This window comes from Hyperoodon ampullatus (genome assembly GCF_949752795.1).
Source record: "Hyperoodon ampullatus genome assembly, chromosome: 18".
Taxonomy (NCBI): Eukaryota; Metazoa; Chordata; class Mammalia; order Artiodactyla; family Ziphiidae; genus Hyperoodon; species Hyperoodon ampullatus.
Window position 1 is genome coordinate 4,910,163 of NC_136931.1, and position 27,633 is coordinate 4,937,795.

The following is a 27,633-nucleotide window of genomic DNA, read 5'->3' on the forward strand; positions in this document are numbered from 1 at the left end:
GATGAGCAAACGTATGTTGAGGACATTTGGGACGGGTACATGCCTCCAAGAGTCACACCTGGAAGAAATCTGTACCAACCAAGACACTGACCTCTGTCTTAGAAAGGGGCTTCACACAGCTCACAAAGGCAGTGACTTCTTCCCACGGTAGATCTGGGGAACTGCAAGGTCAAGGGGACTGCTAGGTGGGCCTCATTTCCAGGACAATAAAACAGGGACCCGGAACTGCCGAGTGGCTCCCACGAAGTCACCCTGCCAGGTGGGGCCACCCAGGGGTTGAGAGCCAGGGGTCCTGTCTCCAAGCATCTCTGGGGTCATGCTCTGTTGAGCTGGGCATGACCTCTGGGGGGTCAAATCATTTTTTACCCAACGGTTTCTGAGGCTTAGCAGAAAGTGGAGGAATGTTCTTCCAGGTTGGCTGAAAGGGAAGCAAAGAGGGAATGAATATGAACCACTGCTTGGGTTCATATGAACCCAAGAACATGGGGTCAAAAGTGTGTGTCATCCACTTCCTCCTCACCCACCAGAAACACCAGAAAGATGCCAGTTTCCACTAAGACTAAATTCTTAACTCACTGCTAAGTCTCTCTAGGTTCCATCTTCCTCTTCCCTTTCTACCTGATTCTGTGTGGATCTTTCTTACAACCTTGGTTGTACGAGAATCTTTTTGCCAGTTTCCATTTTGTTTGCAGTGAGCGGTGCTCCACATGGAGATGTATCTTTGATGCATTCATCGGGGGAGGTGGGCTCTGTGTCCTCCTCCACTGCCATCTTGTCTCCCGTCTCATCTTACTTAGTTCCTAACGCATCCCTCCACATCACTCCCATTTTACAGATGAGGAGACTGAGGCTTGGAGAGTGGAAGTCATTTGCTAAGGTCACCTTGTGGTGGACCAGGAATTTAAGCCCAGTTCTGGCCGGCTGGTTCTCAAGAGCCATCCCAAATCCTCTCTCACTGTCCCGTTCTTTCCCACTGGCCCCAGCACGTCCCTGTGTAAGGTTCACAGACTCAGGTGGGTCAGACCCACTCCGAGAACTGTTCCTGTCGTCAGCAGGTAATAGATGTGTTGGCATCGATCCCCATGGACTCTAGATTTTCCTGCAGGACTCACACCTGAGTATTCTGAATCTCAAACCTGATGTTTGCCTTTAAAGGGCATTGCGGTGGGTGGGGGAATCATCTCCTTTCAAGGGCTTTTGTTTACCATGCATAGACTTGAGCTTTCACAGCGCTGGGTGAGTGTTCAGGTTTTACTGGCCGAGACTCCTGGACCTTTGCATCCACCTGCATCTCACCTTGAAGGGCATCTGAGAGCAGAGCCTGTGCCTTCCTTACCTGGTCACCTCTGACGGCAGCCTTCCCCACCATCATTCTGTTCCCACCCCAGTGGCCTCCTGAGGTTCCTCAAAGCAAGATCTTTCCTGCCTCGGGACCTCTGCCCTTCCCACTCCGCCTGCCTGGGTGCCCGTGTCAGATCTTGGCTCTGCTCACAGCGGCCTTCCTTCGTGGCCCCGATCTGAAGCGGCTCCCTCTTCGCCTGGCTAACCCGCATCACATCACCTGTCTATCCAGCTTCCTTCACAACACTATTGCAGGCTGGGCCTTTCTTGCTGATTTACTGGTTGCCCAGTTTAGTCTCCTACTAGGATGTAAGCCCCCGAGAGCGGGAGCCCTGATTTATCCGCAGCGTCCCCCCAGCACCATGCCTGCACACTGGAGAGTTCCATGAATGACTGTTGAATCTCTAGGCACCCAGTTCATGCCTGAGAGTTGGCCCTGGATAGCACCGCAGGGCAGAGGGAGGGAGACAGAGGGACCAACTTCATGGGACAGGGGAGGGCTTGTCTGTCTGTTCACAGAGGCATGAAGGCAAAGGAATGTGTAAGTTACAATCTAGTCTGGTCCTTGGATTTAGGGCCACGGGCTATAAAACTTCCACTTCTGAGCACGCCCAAAGCTCTCATATGTTCACTTTGAAATTATAAGGGAATTTTCAAATTTTACCCGCAGGTAAAGCCCTACTCTTGCCCTCCCACTGTTCAGCTTCGTGATGAAAGCTACCTTGGACAGCTGGCTGCCCAAAGCCACCTGCTGTCACTGACCCATCCCGCCTCCCACTTACCGGCTGCCATCGCTTTATTGAAAGTGCTTCTGCTGTCCTTTCCCGTGCTCTGCGACATTTTTGGAAGCACCCTCTGCGAAAAGAAGTGGGCTCGGTCAGGGAAGGTGCATCAACTCCTGCTCAGATGCTCACGGCTCACCAGCCAAACCAAGTCCAAACACCTCAGCCTGGGCCGGCGCCCTGGCCCTGCCCCCTCTCCTCCCCCAAAGAGGTCCCCCAGTCCCCACCTGCAGCTGCTGCCCCAGCCCGTGTGCTCTGCCCTCAACTCCTGCCATTCCCCCCCCAGCCCCGCGCTCACGACGCGCTCGGGCTGCTGTGATAGCCAAGTTCATTCTACCTCAGGATTTCCACATCTGCTGTCCCTCTGCCCGCTATTTCTTATTCTCGATACTGGGCTTCAATATCCTCTCCTCAGGAAGCCTTCCTTGACATCCTAGTATAAGGTGTCCTTTTTTTTTTTTTTTTTTTTTTTTTTTTGCGGTACGCGGGCCTCTCACTGTTGTGGCCTCTCCCGTTGCGGAGCACAGGCTCCGGACGCACAGGCTCAGCGGCCATGGCTCACGGGCCCAGCCGCTCCGCGGCATGTGGGATCTTCCCAGACCGGGGCACGAACCCGCGTCTCCTGCATCGGCAGGTGGACTCTCAACCACTGCGCCACCAGGGAAGCCCTGTGTACTGTCAGTTCTTTAAAAAGATATGGTGGATGAATGGAAGAATGGCTGGATGGCTGGATGGATGGATGCATGGATGGATCGATGGATAACTGGATGGATGACTGGCTGGGGGGATGGTGTCAACCATATTTTCTAATTCCCTCAATGAAAGCAGGAGGAACTTGCAGGTCTAGTCCCAGGTTCTGATGTTTAGCATGAAGCTGTGTTTGCTGTAAGCCTCTCTTGCCCACCATCAGACAAAAGGGCTTCTACCTTATTTCCCAATCTAATTCCCATTTTGTCCCCTATGAGCCAACCCTGAGCTGCTGCCTCAGTCCCAGCCTGCAGCCTGGAATGGCTCCTGCCCACGTGGAGGAGCACACAGGCTAGAGGAGAGATTTTTCACAACAGAAGCATCCTGGCATCCTAGCACCTTACCCCCAACATGCCATCTGACAGCATAAAAGCAACCAGGGAGAATACAGTCATTTTCCTTCATAGCAGCTTCAAACTGTAGTTCTCAGACCAGTCCACTGGGTTTCTTTTCTTCACCCCAGAAATGCCCACTGCCCTTTTTAGTACACTCCGCAAAGTAAGAATGGTTCTTCTCTTACCTGGATATTCTTTGTAAAATTTGTGTCGTAAGAACCGCCCATCTGGAAAAGAAGGGAGAGGATTAAACTCCTTTCAGGGAGTTTATAAGGCCAACACTATTTTCATAACAATGCTAAGAAACTATTTGTGTTTTTCACTCTCATTCTCTCACGAGTGTACGGTGGAATTTTCCAGAAGCTACAGTGGCGTGTGACACTGCAGCCGATTAAATGCAGAAGCAGAACGACCCAATTCCCACTGTTGATTGTCATCCACCACCTCCTTCCTCAGCCCCAACCCTGTCACGGCAGTAAAACATTTTCTGGTGGGAGTTGGGGAAATTTAACGTGGGAGAGCAGAGAAATCTGGCCAGATCATGCAGACGCTTCACTTGGCAATGCGTCTATTGGTAAACTCACCCCTCCCTCTCTGTGCATCAGTCTCATCTGACTGCTATAAGGTTAATAAATCACATTTGTGCCCTTGAAACTAATATTATATGCCAATCATAGCTCAATAAAAATCATATTTCTGTACTCAGCGGGCATCTTGTTTCCTTCTCTTCTGTGGCTATCCTAAAAATCAGTGTGTGTCCAGGACCAGCACTGACATTTATTGTACAAGGCGACAGAACCAACGGCTGATCCACACCCTCGGGCAGAGAGCTTATCAGCAACCTCAAATCAGCAACCTCAACGACTACTATTTACAATGATTTCCATTTACAGCTATTTTCCGAAGCAAATGGCAAAATTCTTCCAGGCCGGAGGCTCTCCGAAACATTCCTGCTCCTCCCTTCTCCCTGGGGGTGAATTCTGGCCCCTGATGCCATGGGCAGGAGACGGTGGTCTGTGCGGAGCCGGACCCCTTCCTCACACCAGGTGTGTTTACCAGAAGTGTCACTTTTACAGAATAAACCTATGGATTTGAGCCCCTGCTCTGGGCTGTGCGACCTTGTTATCCTTTCCAGGCAGCATCCAGTGAAGTCACTTTGTCAGAGGGAAGAGTCGGGGTGGGGGGGGCCTCATCTCCCACATCTCAGTCTTGGATGGTCAGTATCGGAGCAGCATGGAACCCACTCAGAAGATGCACGGGGTGGGGATAAATTAGGAGGTTGGGATTGACATGTACACACGACTATGTATAAAACAGATAACCAACCAGGACCTATTGTAGAGCACAAGGAACTCTATTCAATATTTTTTAATAACCTCTAAGGGAAAACAACCTGAAAAGGAGTGTGTGTGTGTGTGTGTGTGTGTGTGTGTGTGTGTGTGTATCTGAATCACTGTGTTGTACACCTGAAACTAAGATGACATTATAAATCAATTATACTTCAATAAAGTAAAATAAAATAAAATAAAAAGATGCACCGAGGACCCTGACCCTGCTCTCCGAGAAATCATATCTACTGCCTGTGTTGATGTTCATTTTCCTCTCAAGAAAGACACGAACTCCTCAGACGTCAGGGTCCAGGCTGGACTCAGAGCGGTCCTTGGCCCCCTGTAGCAGCCGGCTCTCAGCAGAGACCTGCATCTTAGGCGTGGGCACGAGATCTGTAACTTATTCTCAGTCCCAAAAAGTAACTATGTGGATTTACATATAGAGAGAGTGCAGGGCTGGGGGAGAGGCAGAGAGAGCACGATAAAGGAAACAGTATTTAACGATTGATGAATTAGGGTGGAGGGTCCAAGGGACTCTCCCTGCCGCTTTTCTGTAAGTCAGAAATTACTTCAGTACTTCCCTGGTGGTGCAGTGGTTAAGAATCCACCTGCCAATGCAGGGAACACGGGTTCGAGCTCTGATCTGGGAAGATCTCACATGCCGCGGAGCAACTAAGCCCGTGCGCCACAACTACTGAGCCTGCGCTCTAGAGCCCGTGAGCCACAACGACTGAGCCCACGTGCCACAACTACTGAAGCCCGTGCGCCTAGAGCCCGTGCTCCACAACAAGAGAAGCCACTGCAATGAGAAGCCCGTGTACCACTACGAAGACCCAACGTGGCCAAAAAATTTTTAAAAATTAAAAAAAGAAATTACCTCAAATATGCAGTTTTTTAAACACTTAAAATCCAAGGCTTCTTGTGTGGTTACCCTGGGACAAGAGGGCTCCTCTATTCCCCGAGACTGTTGCTCCAAGGGAAGTTGTTGGAATTTAAGATGTTTCCAAACTCCTGTACAATTACCAATAATTATTGCTAAGTGACAGCCCTCTGGGGACAAGGCTAGGGGAAATTTCAATTACATTTCTATCTAGAAGGCTCCGATCATTCCTGTGGATGGGGGAGGGCACACACCCATGGGCTTTGGAGCAGGTGGCCAGGCTTGGAATTCTCACTCTGCTCCCTGTTGGGTGTGTGCATTGTCTGGGCACGTTTCTGATCTCCAGCCCTCCCTCTTCCGGAAGACAAGTGACGGCAGCGCACATTGGTTGGGGACCTACTATGTGTCAGGCGCTGCCCTAAGCGCTTTATAAGTGTTCTCTCATTCAAGCTTCATCACTACCCCAAGAAGCAATTACTATCGTGACCCTCACTGCTCCATTTTACAGATGAAGAAACTGAGGCTAAGAAAGCTTAGGTTAGCTGCCCAAGGTCACCCAGGAAGAACGCCGCAGCATTTGAACCCATTTCAGTGGCCTGCAGTCTTAATCACACTCGACGCTGTTCCTGGTCATATTTCTGCCTTCGCAGGCTCGCACTGAAGCTTAGGGGAGCGCCCACAAGGGCCTCAATCAACCCCGGGTGTCATCGGTACAGTCACCTGACTGTCTCTTTGTTTATCTCCACCCTTGAAGTGGGTCCTTTTTGAACTGGTTTGGTCCCTCGAGAATGGGTTTGAACCTGTCTGGCTTACTCTGGTCTTGGAGGTCATATAACTGAATAAGCAAGATCAGGAGATGAGAAAGGTCACGTAATTCCAGGCCTTTCCAGTTATAAAAATGACATTTCGGTTCAGAGGACTCCTGACTAACCCCCACCATCCCCAGCTCTTTTGGAAAAAGCTGCTCCTTCCAGCAGGTTCCTACAGGCTGGCCTCTTCTTGGGGTTGTATGTCCAAAGGACTGTGTATCCCGTCCACCTGCGTACTCCGTCCACTGTGGTGTCTACAGACAGCAGTGGTGCCAACAGAAGGGATTCGGTTCGGTACTTGAGAAACTACAGACATGGTTTATTTACATGGATTAACTCACTGGCTCCTCAAAGAGTCCATGAAGTAGCTTAACTACTATTAGCCCTGTTTACAGATGAGGAAAGTGAGGCCTGAAAGGTTGGGCAATTTGCCACACACAGCAGCAAGGGGCCAAGTGGCCACTGGAAGCCTGGCTGTCTGGCTGGAGAACCTACTCATAACCCTAAATAGCAAGTAGAATGTAGGAGAAATCTCAGATTCCTGGCTGGTTCCAATCCTTTTATAAGTAATTTTTTTCAAAGCTCAGAATTCCAGGAACCAGGATTCCTGAGACATCTCCATGTCTCATAATTTTATTACTTGCAATGATGCTGATGCTAAATGTGTAACAGACTTCACATCTACGTGTTTCTTGAAACACCTCAGAGAAATAAATTCTCAAATGAGGAAAAAGAAATGCTTTGGCAGATAATGCATGTGATGGGTCCTTTGGACCAGTAAGGTCGCTGTGATTATCCTCGATTTTGACCGAGGTGCTATCCTCAGCTATTAGGACTGAGAGATGCTAACGTGGGGACGTGGGCCCTGGAGGATATGGTCTCAAAGTTCCAATAGGCTCAACTTTGACATGGTTACCTTCCATCTCCCTGAAGTTCCCGATTCTTCGTTTGCCACACATTTCTGGCAAATTCCATGCCTAACCTCTCGACCTTACACCTTGCATGAGGCAGGAGTGGCTTTTAGGTACCCTCCGCAGTCCCTCCTCTGTCGTCCCTGCCCCCCTGGGGAAAAGTCTGCAAACTAAAGCCACACTAGTCATGCCCTTCACTGAACTATTTATCGCCTTGTCTCCAAAGACAAATACTAATTAAGTCACACTGAACAGTCCTAGCAGAGAGAAGTTAAGGGTTCTCAGACAGTTCAAATTCTGTGCAGTTTAAAATCGGTAGATAGATAGATATAAATTATCCAACTTTTACTGAGCACCTTTTGTCTCTGCTCTGGCATCACACGTATGATTTCAAGTAATCCCCATAACCCAGCATGAAGTGGCCCCATTTTACAGATAAGAAAACCGAGGCTCAGAGATTTGAAACAACTGACCCCAAGGTCAGCCAGGCAGGAGGCGGCCGAGCTGGGGTTTGCCCGCATCCTGCTCAGATGAGGAGGAAAAGGCGGAGAGGACCAGGGCAGAGAGGGGACAGGAGGAGGGCGGGGGAGGCTCAGGGGCCGGGGGCTTCCTTTGGGACGGGTCTCCCGTGGGGAGGTTCCGGGGAGAGTGGGGTGGGGCTCCGTGTCCACACTCACCTGCCGGCCGGCGCTGCTTGACACACTGCCCGCTGTTGGGGATGCCCTCAGCCAGGTCACCCGGGCTCAGGATGTGGCACTCATAGCCTGAGGGGCAGAGGAGTGGCTCGGCCCCGTCCTCTGTGGTGCTGCAGGCCTCTGCTGCAGGGGACACACATGCGGGGAGCTCAGGGGTGGCCCCCACGGGGGCAGACGGGCCGCCTCTCATCTGCACCCCAGATTCCACGCTGTGCCTGGGGTCTCTGCACACACACATGCACACAGGGGCAGCCCAAAGTCACATGATCCCAAACATGCCCTCGCATGCATGCATCGTGACATGCGTATTGGGTTGGCCAAAAAGTTCGTTCGGTTAGCGAATGCGCTGTTCAAGGAAAGTTCTTTGTAAAAATAAAAAACGTCATTTTTACTTAAAACCAAACGAACTTTTTGGCCAGCTCAGTACATGTATGTTCATCCCCACACAATGAAACACATATGCTCATGCTTATCACACGTACATACATGTTTACCCACCAAAATCCTATACACACACATACACACATTTTCACCATCCCACAAGTCCTAACACATGTATACACACACACATACACACACACAGCCATATCCACACCCACGTTCACGTGCACACAAATCCTGCACACACACACACACTCCTACAGTTGCACACATCTGCACAAACACGGATGCACAAGTTCTCAGACACACGGCCACAAGCACAGCCAGCCGGCTTCACACACAGCTGCACACCCTGACAGACACGGTCACGCACTCGGGTGTATGGAGGGTCACAAGCACAGCTGCACAAACGCAAAGGTGCTCCCTCAAGCCACATCCCCACAGTGGTCCAGGCCCCTGGGCCCGCCTGCCACTCCTTTCAGAAACCGTTCTCCAGCCACCCCAGAAGGAGGCCTCGTCAGCAGGGAACAGTGAACCCCTTATGGTGACTCGAGGGATCTGAAAACCCCAAGCCCCCTCCCTCTGAATTCTCCACCCAGGGAGGAGGCCCCATTGCCAGGGACAGTCAAACCCCACAGTGTTCTGGGGATTCTGAGAGCCTGGCCAAGACCCAGCCATCCCCTTCCGTGTCGGGGTGGGGAGGGTCCAAGCGGGCCAGGTATTTGAGGACAGGCAGCCTGCCGGAGCAGAGGCTGACCCTGGTTATCAGTTTTCTGGGGGCACCTGAGAAGGGGGGACCCAGGCTCTGCTGTCGGGTTGGGTATCACCCTGCAGGTACCTTGCAATGCCTCCTCAGGGCCGTCCAGGAGCCAGCCGTTGCCCCCAAGCCATCGAGGTTTCGGCTGCACTAGCCAGTCTAAAACTGACAAGATAATCGGTGGTTAAATCGAGGCCCTCCTCAGGCAGCTGAGAAATGTCCCAGCCTCTGGGGATGGGGAGCCTACATCTCATGATGAAACACAGAGCCTCCCCGCAGGAGAAACAACTCAGTTCCCCAGCAAAAGTTCATCCCTTCCTTTTAGTAACAGAACTCTTTGAGTTTCAGCTAGGCACTGGCTGGCCAAGCTGGAGACTACATTTCCCAGCCTCCCATGCAGCAAGGTGTGTCATGTGACTGAGTTCTGGCCAATTGGATATGAGCAGAAGTAACGACGCCACATCCCAGCTTTCCCTCGTATGGTTACCTGTCGGCTCCCCTCCCTCTCTCTTTCCCGCTTCCTGCAGACTGGGAGCCACCATGTGGAGCAACGAGACAGAGGGAACCTGGGTCCCTGGGTGACTGGAGCAGAGCCACCTGCCTGTCATGGACCACCTGTCGACTCCGGCCTTTTAACCAAGGGAGAAGTAAATGTCTAATAGGTTGGGCCCCTGAGTTTGTGGGTCTTTTTGTTACAGCATCATGGCCTGTTCTCTAACCAATACATTTTTAACAGGAAGAGTGACCATGTAGTAGACTGGAAGGTCTTCAAAACCCCTAACAGGGATTGAAAACCCAGATGCCTCTGGGGACAAGATAGGTAACATAAAGGAGGAAGGTAGGCTGGGTAGGATCACGGCCAACTGGAGAGTGTTCCTGCCTCAGTGGGTCAGCGGCTGGTCAGCTCTGGCCAGCTGTTCCCAGAGCTTCTGGGTGGTTTGTGTGTGTGTGTGTTTTTAACTTTAGGTCTATATTTTAAAAAATATAAACTCTTGGTTTTAAATGTTGGCAAATAATTTTTTTAAATTTTAAGTACTTTGGAGATTAAATAAAACTGGTCTGGGATCACATTCGTTTATGACCTCTGCTTTAGTCTGACTCCAAAATGAAGAGATTGATGTGCTGTCTAGTGCCTAGATAGGGATTGGTAAAAATACCAGTTAGCTTTTTTTTTTTTTTTTTTGCGGTACGCGGGCCTCTCACTGTTGTGGCCGCTCCCTTTGTGGAGCACAGGCTCCGGACGCGCAGGCTCAGTGGCCATGGCTCACGGACCCAGCCGCTCCGCGGCATGTGGGATCTTCCTGGACCGGGGCACAAACCTGTGTCCCCTGCATCGGCAGGCGGACTCTCAACCACTGCACCACCAGGGAAGCCCAGCTTTCTCTTTAAAAGAGCACAATATGGTTATAAGATGGTTGCTCTCAGTGTGGAAATGGAAACAGCAGAACCAGCAGTTTACAACTTCCAAACGAGAGGGGTGAGACATGGTTCCAGAGCCTCTATTTCCAATCTTCTGGTTCTTCCCTCCTTTTCCCCACCGCCCCGGACTTAATGTTAGAAAATGTACTTTCAGTGCTATTTTTTACTAAATAGGAAATGTATTAATTTTTCCTGTACAGGGAAATGTACACATTTTGCTATACTTTTTGGAATACTGAAATTTGGTCAAGGTCTCCCATCAATATGCAGACCCTAAAGGCCTGGAGGCCCAGGGCCTCGCCTCTCGTTTCCCCAACTAGAACTTCCTGGGATCACCTGCTAAATAAACTCCCCTTACTCAAGACCTTATCTCGGGGTCTGCTTTGGAGGAAACCCACAGGCTGACTGCAAGGAAGTGTGTAAGCTGCTTAGAACAGGGCCTGGTGCATTTCAAGTCATGTTAGATGAGCGGTTCTCAATCTGGAGCTATTTTGCCCCCCGAGGAAACATCTAGTAAAGTCTAGAGATATTTTTGGTTGTCCCAGTGTGGGGTGGGGGCACCACTGCCATCTAGTGGGTGGAGGCCAGGGGTGCTGCTCAACATCCTACACTGCCCAGGTCAGCGCCCCACTGCCAACCCCAACTAGAATTATCCAAGCCCAAACGTCAAGAGTGCCAAGGGTGAGGAACCTTGTTCTAGATTTTATTATCATAATTCTTATTATGACTGACTAATATTTTGTCGGCTCTTCCTGTTGGCCAGTGAAAGCTAGGCCTTCATTGATTCATCCATTCTTCATTGAGTACCTTTTATGTGTCCAGAGACTATTTTAGGTAGTGGGGATACAGCAGTGAATGAAACAAACCAAACTTCCTGCCTCATGGGGCTGACCTTCGAGTCAGGGGAATGGTCAGGAAACAAATGAAATACAATATTCTAAATTGGGCTATAAAGAAAGCTTAAGCCAGAAGGCAGTAAGCAATGGCCAGAGGAAAGATTACCATTTAGAGAGGGAAACTTCCCTGAGAAAGTGACCACCTCTGCCTGAGATCTGAAGGAGGTGAGGAAGTGAGCTGTGTGGGTGTCTGGGGGAAGGATGTTCTGGGCAGTGAGGGATCCCACAAATGAGCCTGGGGCCCCATATCCCTACACTCAGAGCCTAAGGCAGTGGACACTTCTCCACAGTCAGAAGACTAAATTGAAATGCCAGCTCTGCCTTCTACGTGACTTTGGGCAATGTACTCAGCTCCTCTGAGCTCCTGTGTCTTCAGCTGTAAAACAGGGCTGATAGTGGTCTCTCCACCCCATGGGACTGAGTGAGCATTAAATGAGATGGTGTAAGGAAAGGCTATTTGGAATGTCATGGACAGTTGTACAGTTTGGGCACTGCTCAGAAGCACCTGTTCTAGGCAGCAAGTAAGGCTGGAGTCCCTATGCCCTGTCTCAGTCCAAAGGAAGGGGCACCTTTTTGACTTGTCCAACCAGATGGGCATAGTTTTATGTGCCTCTCCACCAGGAAGGGGTGCCACTTTGTCTTTCTCATAAAAGGCCCTGTAGGAGCCAGCGTGGCCATGAGGCAGTACTCAAAGGCAGCACAGACTGTAATTATGAGCATTATTAAGGGTGCCGAGTCCCTTGTCGTCGCTGTGACCTCACCCCAAAGAGAACTGAGTGTGTTCGTTCTTACCTTGGCCTTGAGGAGGGGGTAAGCCTCAGTAATGAAGGCCCAGGGGGACCACAGCCTCTGGCTGGAAGTGCAGTCCTCACAGGCTGCTGTCCTCCAGAGGCTCAGCCCCGAACAGAACTGGGAGCGGAGGAAGCTTTTAGGGCACCTTTTCTCCACTCAGCTGCCCATAATCAGCCCCACCCTGTATTCCCCCCAGGCTCCCTTCCCTCCCCTCCCAAACCTCTCCAGAAGGGATCTGAAACTCCTTCCCTCCACAGATGAACCCCTGAGGCTGTGTCTCCCAAAGAGATTCCCCGTTCAGATTCAACAAACATCCTACTGATTCTCTGCTCCTGGCCGGAGGCGGAGGCGGGGCTGAGCACTTCCGGATGGGGCGCTCCGCGTGAGGTGCACATTCTCCTTTCAGCCCTGCTTTACAAGTGCGGGTTTAAGCTGGTGACCAGCTAGCCAGTGGATTTGAACCCAGGAGTCTGCATGCCCACCTGGATCGCTAAGGTGTCAGGTCTCCATCTCAAATACCCCCAGGGCCAGGCGTCATGAGTGAAGTGGGCCTTGTGGGGTCCCTGGAAACCGGGAGGGCGCCCCCGCTGCTATCTAGGGGCACCTGAGGCTCCAGCAGATGGTGGCCCCGGGGAATGCGGTCAAGTATTTTTAAGAAAAGCTGGAGGACTTCCGTGGTGGCACAGTGCTTAAGAATCCGCCTACCAATGCAGGGCACACGGGTTCGACCCCTGGTCCGCGAAGATGGCACATGCGGTGGAGCAACTAGGCCTGCGCCCTAGAGTCCCTGTTCCACAACAAGAGAAGCCACCGCAGTGAGAAGCCCGCGCACAGCAAGGAAGAGTAGCCCCCGCTCGCCGCACCTACAGAAAGCCCGCGCGCAGCAAGGAAGACCCAACGCAGCCAAAAATAAATAAAATTAAAAAAAAAAAATTTTTTTAACGAAAAGCTGGAAATTTGGATTTTTTTATGAGAAATCTTCATAAGAGGGGTATTTTCCTTTTAACGGGCAGCCCCTGGACTGTAGTTCTCTGCCAGCAGTGGCGAGCCCCGCATACAGCAGGCGCTCAGTGCATGCAGCTGGATGCTTGCTCCAGGAGCGCTATGTTCCCATCTCACAGGGCGGCCCGCCCACGTGGTCCAGGTTTAAGCCCAGCTGTTCTTCCAGTCGGGCAGCGCCGGGCAGGACAGTTCCCCGCGCCCCCCACCCCGTCTCCCCCCGCCTGGAGCACCTACCTGGCGGGGGCGGCACGGCCTCCAGGCAGGCGTAGGCGCAGCCGTTGTAGCAGCAGCGCCGGTGCCGCGGGCACTCAAAGTCAGCCTGGCAGCGAGCCGCCTGGCAGGCGCCGGGGGGCAGCGAGCGCGGGGGCGGCGGGCAACGGTCGGCGCGGGGCTGTCGGGGGCCGCCAGCCTCCTCGACCTGCGGGAAGAGAGGGCGTCAGCGGGAGGGGGCGGGTGCTGTGCGCCACGGGCGAGTCGCTGGGCCTCTCGGAGCCGCCGCGTCCTCGCGTGATCACAGCAGAACCAGCCTCAGCGGGTTGCTCTGAGGATGAAAGGATGCTGTTTCTCTTTGTAATAGACCCAAACTGAAATGACTGTAAGCCCATCAGCAGCAAAAAGGATAAATGAATCTGGATAAGAGTTGTATGTTAAGCGACTATCCTGATGTTTATATGTATGTATGTACATGTATGTATTTATATATAAAATACGGTATATATATGTATATGTATGTATACAAACACAACAGATACACACACATATTTATATACTTCTTATAATTCATGTGTTTATACAGAGCTTTGAGAATTTACAGATCACACACAAAATGAATAAATTCACGTAGCAAACGGCTTGGATAAACGTCACAGGCATAACACTGAGAAAAAAAAAGAAGTCAGCTCACAAGAGAACATATAGTGTGAATCCATCTATAGTTTTCGCTCAAAAACAGGCAAAGCTGATGTCTGGTGTGAGAACAGGAGCGTGGTCACCTGGTGGGTGGTGACCTGAAGGGGGTCTGGGGTCCCTGGGGGCTGGCCCCGTTCTGCTTCTTGATCTGGGTGCTGGTTCCATGGTGTGTTCGTTTTCTGGGGATTCATGGAGCTGAACTCAGGATTTTCACACTTTTTGGTACTGTTTCCAGAAAGAGTTAAAAATATGATACCCTATTTAACATATAGGAAGTGTGGACGCATTACCAATAAAATAAGCATTTTAGAGGTGGGGCTGGGAGAGTTCAAGTCACACCAGACCTCATCTGTGCCAGGAACACTGCTCTGCTTCTGGATATGGAGGTGGGGTGTACGGAGGGCAGGTCCTACACATCCCTACACAGGTGTGCGCACACACACATGCACACTCACGCACAGAGTTAGATACAGAGTAGGTTCTTTGGGGGAAAAACCACCCTGGCTTGCCCCGCCTCCGGCTTATGCCTGAACTGCCCCACCCATCTAAAATGCTTTGCCCGCTGATCCCCCGATCTCCCCCAACATATACGTATTGCAAAATCCTGCACCTTGTACTGTCCAAGTAAATACTGCACGTCTGCAGACTGGAGTAGCACACAGCCACTAAACCTGCTGATGAGAGGTCCCCAAGAGATGGTGGTTCATGAAGAGAATTAAGATACAGAACAGGTTGTCTGCTCTTCACCTATGTTTTCAAATATTCATATGCACACACATGTAATATGCATATATTTAACAGGCCTAGAACATCTTTGGAAGGATATATACAAGAATACACAGCAGCCGCTGGTCAAAGATTGCCTCTGGAGAGAAGAATTAGGTTCTGAAGCCAAGGGAGAGTTCTCCTTATTGTACACTTTTTTCCCCTTATTGCAAGCTCTTTTGCACAGGTTCCAATATATATATATTGCCATGAACACATTGATTTTTTTTCAATTTAAAGAAGACAATTAAAAACCTTAAAAGGGGGGCTTCCCTGGTGGCGCAGTGGTTGAGAGTCCGCCTGCCGATGCGGGGGACACGGGTTCGTGCCCCGGTCCGGGAGGATCCCACATGCCGTGGAGCGGCTGGGCCCGTGAGCCATGGCCGCTGAGCCTGTGCGTCCGGAGCCTGCGCGTCCGGAGCCTGCGCTCCGCAACGGGAGAGGCCACAACAGTGAGTGGCCCGCATACCGCAAAAAAAAAAAAACCAAAAAACAAAAAAAAACCTTAAAAGGTAGAAGTACTTAAGAAGAATGATTAATGACAGGAAAAACCTTTTATGTTAGTAAATAAATAAATAAAAGGCTAGCTACGCAATGCTATATGCCCTCAAAGGTCAAGGATGCAGGAACGTCCTTCCGCCACAGCTATTGCGGTGCCTGCAAACTCCACGCGCTGCTCCCAGTGCCCAGTAGGGGGCGTCAGGTCACAGAGAACAGGTCCCGACCAGACGCATCTGCCAATGCCTGCAATCACAAGGACCAGTGGTTCTCAAACTACCTCCCAGGGACCCGCCCCCCCCACCCCCGCCCCAACCAGGGGCTAAGACTGGGCGGGGGTGGGGGCTGGGGAGGAAACTTTGACCAAGTGGAGCGGGGGAGGGGTGCAGTCTGGGGAGGGCGGGGCTCCTGGCCCTCCCTGCTTCAGCCAGAGAATTCTTTTTTTTTTTTTTTTAATAGAAGCAGAGTTGATTTCCGATATTGTGTTAATTTCAGGTGTGCAGCAAAGTGATTCAGTTATACATATATACTTTTTCAGATTATTTTCCATTATAGGTTATTCCAAGATATTGAATATAATTCCCTGTGCTTTACAGTAGACCCTTGTTGCTTATCTATTTTGTGTATAGTAGTTTGTACCCAGAGAATTCATCTTTTCTCCCTTGTATAAATCATTTAATTTGTGAAAAGCAAAAATGAATACAAAGCCAACATTTGGCGGAAACGAAGCCAAAATAAAGGGGCAACCTTGTAACTCCTGGATCTTCTAACTCCTGGTTCAGCCTTTTTGCCATCCTCTGCTCGGCTGGGTGCCCCAAAGTCCTGTATCCTCAGGAATAATTTCCAAGATGCAGGCAGGGCACATAATCCCGCACCATTAACTCAGTTCATTTTCTTAAGAAATAGCAACATCGGACCCACGTTGGGGCCCCGCCATTTGAATCCTAATCGGAGGTGACAGCTGCCCTGGCCTCCTTCGGAGGGTGAGGGAGGATGCCTGTGCATGGCTGGGGAGGGACGGCTGGTTTTTCCGCCCAGCCTGTTTTCACATCGAGCCTCATTTATAAAATTTAACAGAACCTGGAGATCAGACGGGAAACGCTTTCCACCCACCTCCAATGCCTCCCAGGTGGGTGACTTCCTAAGGGCAGCCCCTAACAGGGGTGCTCTCCAGGGAAAATTCAAATGTCGATTCTCAGAATTTGGAGAAAACAAGAGATAAGCGCCTTAGAAGTCAAATCGCCCCAGTGATTTATGGCTGCCGGAACAACAGATGGTCCTGGGTGATAAAGAACCGATTTCACGGAGGGGCCCAGATTAAAGGATTAAATGTTTTGAAAAATATTTCATGTCATGCAAGGTGATGCTCACAGAGGGTCTTAAACAAAGGATGTTTCTTGGTGTTCTGAGAAAGAACGGACTTTTATAAACGAAATAAATAGATCACCTTCCCAGCCCACGGGGGTTAAAGGTTAAAGGCCAAGGTCCTTGGGCTAAAGGTCAGACCCCAGCTGGCCCCATGCCCCTGCCCCTCCACTTCTCGGCCTCCCTCCTGCCATCCCACCGCTCTCCCCTTGCTCATTCCTGGCCAGCGCCCTGGCCTCTCTGAGGTCCCACCTCTGGGCCTTTGCACGTGCTGTGTCTCCCTCCTGATATGCCCGGCTGGTTCCAGCCCTCACTTGGTCCAGGTCTCTGCTCACATGTGCCCGTAGCTGGCGCTCCCCGTTCCCCTCGGCCTGCCTTACACAGCTCCAAACCTCTGATCACCCTTGGGAGGACCGTGTATTGATTCACTGTTCAGTTTATTGTTTTTCTCCCCCCTACAACGTGTCCTCCTAGGGACTCGGTCCTCTTCCCACCTGTGTCCCCAGCACCTACGACCGTGCCTGGTGTAGAGCAGGTGTTCAGTTCATTTCTGTTGTGGCTGATTGAAAGCTGTGATGATGAGAATGATGGAGGCGTGACAGTGACGGGCAGCATTTACTGGCGGTCCACCGCGTGCCAGGCATCCTTCATCCTTCTAGGCGTTTCACAACCTGCACAATGTCCCTGTGAAGGTGGCTCCGCAGGCCAGGTGGCCTGCACTGATGTGGAGCTTTCCCTTCGTGTTTGTTTAATGCTGTACCTTTCCCCCAGCATCTGCACGTGCCTTTGGTCACGTGAGTCCAGGAGGGGCAGGTCCTATTTTATCCACACTCTAAAGATGAGGCCCCCGAGGCTCAGAGAATTAAAGGTTTGCCCAAGGCCACTGGCGGAGAAGGGTCATATTACACTCCTCCCCCCTGAAGCCAAAATAATGCATCCAGAATATAAGTCTGGGGTCAGTGTTTGAAGGTTTGCTAGGACCCCAAACTCCTCCTCGCCTTGGAGCCTCTGCACACTGTTCCTTTGCACTCAGAACTCTTCCCTCTCCTTGCCCAGCTAATGCCTCCTCTTCCTTTGGGGCAAGAACTTAGGAGTTGCATCCCACCTTCAAGTGTACCAAGATGGACGGCGCTGAGGTCGTGACTTCCTCAACAGTCAGCGATTTGAGCTCAGGTGTGGGAATTCGATGAGTCTGGCTTGGACCCCTGTAGCTGTGTCATCATACAAGACAATGGCCTCTCTGAGCCTCCGTTTTCCTCACCTGCACAATGGGCCCAGAAGTGCGTGCCCGCTGCAGGGGTCTGTGGAGGGAGCAGATGACATCACGGCTGTGGGGGCTCTGCTCAGCGACGCTGACCGGTTGGTTTTATCATTACTTTTAGTTTTGGTCTTTCCTGCTTCCTCCCTCCTTCCCGCCCTCGATTCACTCACACACTGATGATGCTTTAGGTGTGATGCTGAGGCAAATGCAAAAGAAACCTATGAGCCGGTCCCTGCCCCCAAGGAGTTCAGGATCTAACTGGGGTCTAAAGATGCGCAAGCAAGAAACCCTCCCGCAGCAGTGCCATCATTTCTAGGGAGGGAGGGGGGGCGGTGGGGGCAAACAACTGGCAGAGTTCCTAAGAGGAAGCAGCCGCCCCAGCACTGCTCCCTGAGGGTCCCCTAAGGTAGCATCCATCGCTCCCCTGTAGTTACACCTGCTGACCCCATTGTACAGGTGAGGAAACTGAGGCACATGCTCACCATATGGGGAAGCGCCAGGCTCAGAATCTGGGCAGGCTGATTCATAATCACTGCAGGGCAGGCAGCATTTATTAAGCTCCCACTGTGTGCCAGCGCTGTGCCAGGTCCTCACAGACTGAATTTCACGGAATTCTCAGCATAACCCTCACTGCTATTATTAACCCACGTTACTGACGAGGAAACTGAGACACAGAAATATGAAAGGCACTTGCCCCAGGTCACACAGCTGGCCAGCAGCAGAGGCAGGATTCAAACCTGGGTCTGTCTGACTCTGGCAATTTCCTGTCCCAGGAGCCTGGATCTGGGGAGCTGCTTCTCAGTCTCAGCTGTGAGATTCTTCCCGTTCTGTCGGCTCGGGGTCCCCCTCTCTCACACGCCCCTGCCTCCTGCCCGCCTCTGGACCAGCCCCAGCTCTGGATGTAGTCATGTAACTGCCTTCCCAAGGGATACATTCTGGAAAGAACTCGTCCTGGCCCCCGCTCTCTGCAGCCCCAGCCAGCCCCAGCCCTCCGTAGCCTCTCAGCTGAGAATATAACAACAGCACGTCAAATCCCAGCTCACCCCTTCACGAACATCCCAGACAACCCATGATCTCCATCTTTCATTTTCATCCCCGCAAAAGGATGGTACAGCAAGTCTGCTTCAAAGTAGCTGCTAAACATACATTTACGGTACAGCTCGGACAGGAATGTCCCAGCGCTGCATGCCTTACTTGGATAAAGATGGTTCCCTTAAGGTTTCGACCTGGTGGCTATTTTTTTTTTTTTTTCATACCCTGGGGGGATTTTTTGGAGGCCTCTATAGATTTGCAAAGCCATTCTTCTTCTGATATCTTCAGGAAGCAGGTAGGGAAATGCCAATTCTGGGCTGCTTCAGTGGGAAGCCCAATGCCGCTAGTCCAAATCCAGAGTCCACTGAAGCAAGTGCCTGGATGTCCAACCAAAGGAGGCTGGATAAATAAATAAATAACTGCAGATCCACAGCTTGGAACACCATAGAAGTCTCTGAAAAGAGGACACGGATCTATCATATTAACATATTCACCATGTATCGTTCAGTGAAATATGCATGGTACAAAACAATATGAATAATAAGCCAGACACAAATTCCACGTATTGTATGATCACGTTGATATGAAACGTCCAGAATAGGGAAATTTATGGAGACAGGAAGCAGACTGGTGGTTGCCAGGGGGCGAGGATGGGAAGGGGAGTGGGGAACAGCTGCTTAAAGGGTCTGGGTTTTCCTTTTGGGGTGATGGGGATATTCTGGAACTAGATGAGGTGGTGGTTGCACAACACTGTCGACGCACTAAATGCCACTGAGTTGTCCACTGTAACGTGATTAATTGTATAGTATGTGAATTTCATCTCAATAAAAAAATTTTAAACAATATGAGCAAAATACCATTAAGAAAACAATGTGTGCCGAGCGTAACTGCTTCACGAAAAAGTCTAGGCACTCACACATACCAAAATGTCAACAGAGCTTGTGTCTCGGAGAATTTAGAATATTTTTACTTATCTGTGACTTTCTGTATTGTCTGAATGTGTTGCAGAGTAAACATCATCGTTTTCATAATCCGGAAAAAAGCTGAAACCATTTCCATTTAAGGAGAAAGAATTCAGTCTCCAAAGCTGCCCCGGTTTACCCGCATCCCTCCCTCAGCACTCCACCCCCTTCATTCCCCTGCAAGAGCTTCACCCTTCTTTGGAATGTTCCAGAGAGTTCCTCCCTGACCAATAAATATGCACCCCAGGACTGGTTTGCTTGGTGCAGGAAGAAAGCCAACTTTCTTCTAAGCTTTACTTGCTCTTCCTCTGGAATTCGGATGTCAAAGATCTAAAAATATGTCTCTCCCTGGAACAGAGGGCTTAGAGTTCAGTGTGCATTGAATGCCATTTCCTGATGCCCTGAGACCTCCAGGACACGCTGGGCTACGGGAGCAGAGTTTGGTGCACGGCTAACGGGACTTCCTCGGAGAGGTACTCAAAAACCCAGGATCTCACACTAGGACAAGCCATCCCAGTGCATGTCGAGGGCAAGAGTGCAAACTTGGCCAACTCCTCCAGCTGGTGTCCACTGAGCCCTGCTGTGCACCTGAGAGTCTTCTAGAACTTTCCATGCCTTCTCTTCTGCTCTAGAAGGTTTTAATGTAATTTAGTCATTCATTTCATGGTAAATTCATAGTTCCCAGGCTTACCACATGCCAGGCACTGGCTGCATGTGAGGAGAGCTGACCTAAACCAGAAGACACTGGCCCTGCCTTCACGCGTGGCTCAGCTCCAGGACATGTGACAAACACCAACCCAACACCACACAGAAAGCAAACGAATTGCTTTCTTTTTGTTTATCTGTGAAAGTAGGTAATAAAAACTGAAACAAAGCCAGAATAAAAACAAATCATGCAGATCATAATAAGGGAGGTAAATGTTATGAAGAAGAAGTCGAGAAGTTAAGAAAACTTTTAAGAGAGACCTAAACAGGGGATCAGGGAACAGGCCTCTGAGGAGGGGACCATGAAGCTAAGACAAGCCTGACCAGGAGCCCCTCACAGAATCCCTAAGATGTACCTTGGGTTCCCACTGCTTTTTTTTTTTTTTTTTTTTTGCGGTACGCGGGCCTCTCACTGTTGTGGCTTCTCCCGTTGCGGAGCACAGGCTCCGGACATGCAGGCTCAGCGGCCATGGCTCACGGGCCCAGCTGCTCCGCGGCATGTGGGATCTTCCCGGATCGGGGCAGGAACCCGTGTCCCCTGCATCGGCAGGTGGACTCTCAACCACTGCGCCACCAGGGAAGCCCCCCACTGCTTTTTAAAAAACTTATCGTGGTAAAATACATTGGGTTGGCCAAAAAGTTTGTTTGGTTTTAAGCAAAAATAAAAGACACATTTTTCATTTTCACCAAGAATTTTATTGATCAATATATTTACTAACCAAATGAACTTTTTGGCCAACTCAATATAACATAAAATTTGTCATTTTCACCATTTTTAAGTGTACAATTCTATGGCACTGATTAAATTCACAATATTGTGCAACAACTGTCTCTTATCTATTTCTAAAATATTTACATCACCCCAAACAAATTCTTTTTCTTTCTAACTGAAGTATAGTTGATTTACAATGTTGTGTTCATTTCTGGAAAACTTATATTCTCATTAAGCAGTCCCTCCTCATCCTCACCCCCTCAGCCCCTGGCAACGTCTAATCTACTTTCTGTCCCTATGAATGTGCCTTTTCTGGACACCTCACACAGACAGATCACAGGCTATGTGGCCTTTTCTGACTGGCATCTTTCACTGAGCGTAATGCTTCCAGGGCTCATCCGTGCTGGAGCGTGTCTCAGTACCTCATGCCTTTTTATGGCTGAATAATATTCCATTGTGTGGATGGACCCCATTGTGTTGACCTATTCTGAGCTTATGGACATCTGGGCTGTTTCCACTTTGGTTACCGTGACTAGTGTCACTATGACAGGTAAGTTTCCCTCTGCTTTCCTGCCTCCTCGCATGCAGGGTCCCAGATTATAACCACACGGTTCTTGGATACTTCTCCCCTTGCTCGTTTCCACCTGGAATCAATTTCAGGACTGAAACCTCAGGTACAGAAGCCAGATTCAGAGAGGAGGAAGTCACCCCTGTAGTCACACTATTCATTTGTTTTTCCTTCCTTCCATCTACCCGCCCATCCATCCAGCTCCTTCCCCTCGTTCTTCAAATGTTTCTGAGAGTCTGTGACGGGTCAGGCTCTGCGTTAGGCCCTCGGGGAGGGCCGAGCCTACAGTGGGGCACTTCACCGCGGTATGTCACGTCCCCTCTCTCCAGCCCCCAGGGAGGACTTGCGGGGTCTTGACCATGAACGCTCCAGGGCCCACTGAGCAGCCCCTCCCCTCCAGATGGATGCGTCCCAGTGGTGCTGATGATGGGGTCCTGCAGAGGTGCAATCAATCTCACATCTTTCAAGGAGCAAGGAAAGCCTCTAGGACTCTGAGGGCACAGTGATAGCTTCACCAGTCCATGGCCAGAATGGTGTGGGGTGAGTCACTCTCTGCTCTGGCCGGAATTCCCTCATCTGGGAAGAGTCTACCACTGGGGTTGCTGGTTGAAAGCAACAGAACTGACTATGTTGGTGCCCAGAGGCTGACCGTATGAGTGTGCTAGGGCTGCTGTAACAAACACCACAGACTGGGGGCCTTAAAACAATGGAGCTGTGTTCTCTCACGGCTCTGGAGGCCAGACATTCAAAATCAAGGTGTCGGCAGGGTTGGTTCCTTCTGAGGCTGTGAGGGAGAATCTGTTCCATGTTTCTCTCCTGGCAGTCCTTGGAGTTCCGTGACTTGAGATGCATCCCTCTAATCTCTGCCTCTGTCTCCACACGGCCTTCTCTCTGTGTGTCTCTATCTCTCTTGTCTTCTTCTGAGCTCACCAGCCACATCGGATTAAGGGCCTACCTAATTTCAGTATGACCTCATCTTAATTAATTACACTACAATGACCCTATTTCCAAATTAAGTCCCATTCACAGGCACCAGGGCTTAGGACTTGAACAGATCTTTTTGGGGGTACGGGAGACAAAATTAAACCCTGAGACTAGGATTTTAGTGCAGGTGGTATATTTGTGAGAGGGTCCCAGGCAGCTCTAGCAGGGGAGGGGGCACGTGAGGCAGGGAAGGGGGGCGCCATCTGGGGACCGTTAATGCCCAGGTGACTGCCTTGGGCACCTGGAGCTCAAACCCAAGGGCAACCTCTGAGAAACTGTCCAGATCACTCTTCAGAGGCGTCCCAGCCTGGGCTGAGGAAGCCAGGCCGTGGTCCCTCAGCTCCGTTTGCTCCCACGGTATGGACCCGAGCACCTTGGCCCGTCCTGTGTGCCGGCCGAGCGTGATCCAAGGACAGAGCTTCCAGGATGAACGTGAGGATTCAGGACTCAGGGAGTGATGAGAGCGGAGGGGAGGTACCCACAGCTCCAGGGCACCTGCCTCTCCCACTCTTGCTAACTTAGCAAAAAATAAAAGATGCGCCAGAAAGCTCTAGAGCTCACAGAAGTAACAAGGGAAAGGAGGAGCAGCCTGGGGAGACTGGGGAACACGCCCTGCACAGGGCCTCTGTGCTCGTCAGCAGAAGATGCTGCTCTGGGCAGGCCAACTGCAAAGGGGTGCGCCGTCCGGCAGGACGCATTACATCCTCGCTCTGGGCTGCTGCAGCCCCACACTGCCCCTCCGCTGGGCAGGCACCTCTGGGCAGGGTGCAAACTGCCTAGCCATTTCCAGCTGCCCTGAATGGGAGCTTAGGGTACAAAACAGACACATAGCCACAGTGACACATGGGGACCATGGGGCTACCCAGTCCCCAAGCCGACATGGTGGCTACACTAAGTCCCACCTGGTAGGTTTGTTCAGAGGATCCTGAGATAGCCTGGCCTGACACACAGGAACACTCAGCAAAGAACTGTTCTTATAACTTTCATCAAATGGCAGGAAAGCAAATCCCAAAACCCCAGCTCCACAGAACTGACCCTGAGCTCCCCAGAAGGCCTCTTGGGCTACTGACAAACATCCCTCTTCCTAGCCTATTCCTTTCCGTCTTATCTAGCCTCATAAATATCTGTCTTTGGTTTGTTTTTATTAGCACACAGAGAGAGGTGTTCCCTGGCCAGGCACCAAGCTGAAGGCTCTCGGGGTCTTTCCACTGGATTGCAAAGTAGCACTGCCGCCTCCCACGCCACAGACGAGGAAACGGAGGCTCACGGAGAACAAGCCTTCTTCTCCTTACAAGCCTCCCTACAGGGCCCCCCGTGTCTTCCTCTCAGGCACTGTGTCTTGGGCAGGCAAATGCACACAGCATCCAGGAAATGCCCCGGACCCCCTCAGCCCCCTCTGCCCGCTCTGTCAAGGGGCGGGGCTTTGAGAAGGGGCGGGGCTTTGAGAAGGGGAGGAGCCAGGATGCAGGCAGCCACGTGCAGGTCCCGCTTTAACACCCAGTTCTCCGTGTGCAGCCTTTGCCAATTTCCATGGTGTAAATACTCTCACTGGGGCTGATTTCAGGCTACCAATGGGAGGCCACTGAATGAGGACTTGGGAAGAGAAGTGTAATAGCTCCTCGAGAGATGGTGTTTCTACCACGCAGATGCCACAGACGTGAATGGCCTCGAGAGCAGGGAGAATGGTAAGAATGCAACCAAAATAATCAGGAAGTGATATGTTTCTGATACGGAGGATTTCCTTCCTTCCTTCTTCATGTAAATTATATAAGTTTATAGGACTTCCTCTTTAATAAGGGCTCTGTTTAACCCTCTGGAGTGGGTATGAGCTGACTTCAGCATAATTCTGAACACCTGGCCTCTCCTCGCCCTGACCTGCCCCATGGGGTCCAGGGCCAAGGCTGAAGAGCCGACCCAGCCTGGGGTGGGCAATGGGGAGGAGCCACAGAAGAAGTCTTGACCCTGAATATGCGGAGCTGCTTCCTATTACTCCTACATTTCCTGTTGGACATTCGCATGGATGTTGGAATCAGAACTGAAAGGGCCCTGGAGGTCATCCGGTCCTTTGTCTTCATTTCCCAGGTAACGACCTGAGGCCCAGAGAGGGGCAGCAAGCAGCCTGAGGCTGCACAGCTCATTAGAGACCTCACTGAAAAACTCCTAGGCCTGGCGCCCTGCCCAACTTCCTTATCCTCTGAGCCACCAGTCGACAGCCTGTCTTTCCCCAGTGGCTCTCTGTGAGGCACAATCTTGGCACAAATCTCTCCCATGTCTGGGCACCGGAGAGGGAAGCTGATGTCTGCTGAGAGCAGGGAAGAGTTCCAGTCCAGTGAGTACAAACTCAAAGTGCTTGCATTCTGACAAACGGTGGCTAGAAGTAATTTGGTTCCTGAAGCCCACCCAGGCCTGTGTTTTTAAAGAGACTCCCCCTGACCCCCAGTGCATATCGTCCCCAACCTCCTAGCCTCCTCGTTCCTCCTAGTGAGATGTCATGGCATCAGCCCCTGTGACGCTCCAGGACAAGGTGGAGATAAGGCCAGATGATGTATTGGAAATCTCTCTGTGGTCCTAGAACCAAAGTGCTGGATGCTTTGAGGCCTAAATCGCCCTGTTGGGACAGCGAAGAGCACGGGGGAGTCCAGCCTGACAAGGGTCTCTCTTCTCCCTCCAAATACCTACCACCATTTCACTTGCTACTATGCTTTTCTACACCCATGTGGCCTCCTGCCTGACCTATAGAGTGTGAGCCCTGGAGGCTGAGATTAGCCTCAATACAGTTTCATTTCACATGGTGCCTGGGGTCATTAAACATTCCCTTCTCCCTCTTCGCCGCCTGGAAAACTCCTATTCATCCTTCAAAGCCCTGGGTTGAATGTCCCCGATCCTGGAAAACCCTCCCTGACTCTCTTGGGGCAGAGCTGCACACACTCTTCTGTGCTTCCATTGCACTTGCCCATAATTTACCCACAAGAATGTATGGGGCGTCTACTTCATGGCAGGCACGAGGAACACTGCACTGAGGGAGACAGAATCAGGCCCTACTGTGAGGAACCTACATTCCACCTGGGGAGGCAAACACCAACCAATTTCCTAATATTTGAGTAAAAGTCACCAAGACGCAAGGACCACTCGCTATGCACTGTTTGACAGATATGGAGTCATTTACACTGCTCACCCACATGCTGAGAGTGCTGGTATTGTCTTCCTGAACCTTCTATGCCTCTGTGCTCCCTTTTGGGGTGGGGGACCTAAAGTGACACCCTTCCCACCTCCACTCTCTCTCCTAGTCCCCTTCCTACTTTATTTCCCTTCTCAACACTTGTCACCAAATACACTATTGGCACGCCTTGGAGATACTGTGGTTTTGGTTCCAGACCACTGCAAGAAAGCGAGTCACATGAATATTTTGGTTTCCCAGTGCATCTAAAAGTTAGGTTCACATTATACCGTAGCATATTAAGTGTGTAATAGCATTATGTCTAAAAAACTCAATGCACACACCTTAATTAAAAAATAGCCTGTTGCTGAGAAACGCTAACCATCCTCTGAGCCTTCAGTGAGTCGTTTCGCTATAGTCACATCAAAGATCACTGACCACAGATCAACATAATAAATAGAGTAAAAATGAAAAAGTTGGAAGTAGTGGGAGATTTACCAAAATGTGACACAGAGACATGAAATGAGCAAACACTGTTGGACAAAAGGCGCCGAGAGACTTCCTCAAGGCAGGGTTGCCACAAACCTGCAATTTGTAAAAACGCAGTATCTGCAAAGCACAATAAGATCAGGTGTGCTTGTATACATTTTCCTTTCACTTCTCATTCATTCTCTGCAAGCCCAGCCCTGTGGGGGTAACACGCGTCCCCCAAGGCTTGGGGACACCTAAGTCTGTATCCCCACAGCCTAGGGCAACAGTGACCTAGGTAAACAGCGGCGATCAAACATACATATGTGATGAAAGGAACTGAAAGGAACGCATCAATCTGTCTTTTTCAGATGAGATCGCAGGTGCTCACAGATGTCAAACAACTTTCCTCAAGTCACACAGCCTGTGAGCAACAGAGCTTGGATTCAGACTTAGGGCTGCAGGGCGCATGCTCCCTGCCTCTCACCTCGGCGTGCCGACCCTTTGTATTGCTGTCACATGTCACCTGACTGCCTCCCCCACTCGACCACCCTGCAGGGTGGGAGCTGGTGTCTCCATGTTGTACCTACAGGAACGCACAGAGCGCTCGGCCTGGAGCAGTTTCCACTAAATGTTTACTGAATGAGTCAGGAACGGCACGGAAGCATAATTGCATTCTATCGACTATCGACATTTGGTTATTGATTGTTGAGACAAACACTCAGTTTTAAGTCCTCGGACTCTAAAATCAGGTGCTCTTTGTCAGGAGAAAGTAAACATGGGTAGGCAAAAGCACGTCACCGGCCCCCTGCGCATTTTTAGGGGCCCCTGGCTTCTTTACTCCCAGGCTCGGAGTCTTTTGAGGGCTGTGAGTTCCATCTGCTCCCCACCCGACTTTGGTACAACTCGGATAAAGAAAGAAGGACGCCTGCCCTGTGCTGTCCGCATCTGGGCGGGGCGCTTGTACACCGTACAGTGCGGGGATCACCGATCTCCTCCCAGCCCCCACCAGCCCGGGCACTTACACGGGTCCTCTCCGCCAGCCTCGCGTGCAGTGCCCGTTTCCAGATATTCTTGGCAGAACTGGCTTCAAGGAGCAGCAGCAGCAGGCAGCACAGAGTCCAGCTGACCTTCCTCCGGCCGCTGCCCAGCCTGCAGCTGGTCAAAGGCAT

At 50.9% G+C, this 27,633-nt stretch overlaps 1 protein-coding gene across 1 annotated transcript; it reads right to left on the reverse strand.

Moving 5' to 3' along the window:
- Positions 1-27,633, reverse strand: WFDC1 (WAP four-disulfide core domain 1; the record flags this gene model as incomplete). The annotated part of the gene is made up of 7 exons (XM_079723563.1): positions 1-418; positions 2,124-2,196; positions 3,391-3,432; positions 7,811-7,951; positions 9,048-9,131; positions 13,310-13,493; positions 27,487-27,633. 6 exons carry the CDS (start codon positions 27,631-27,633, stop codon positions 2,138-2,140), a joined length of 657 nt encoding a protein of 218 aa, XP_079579689.1. The 3' UTR covers positions 1-418; positions 2,124-2,137.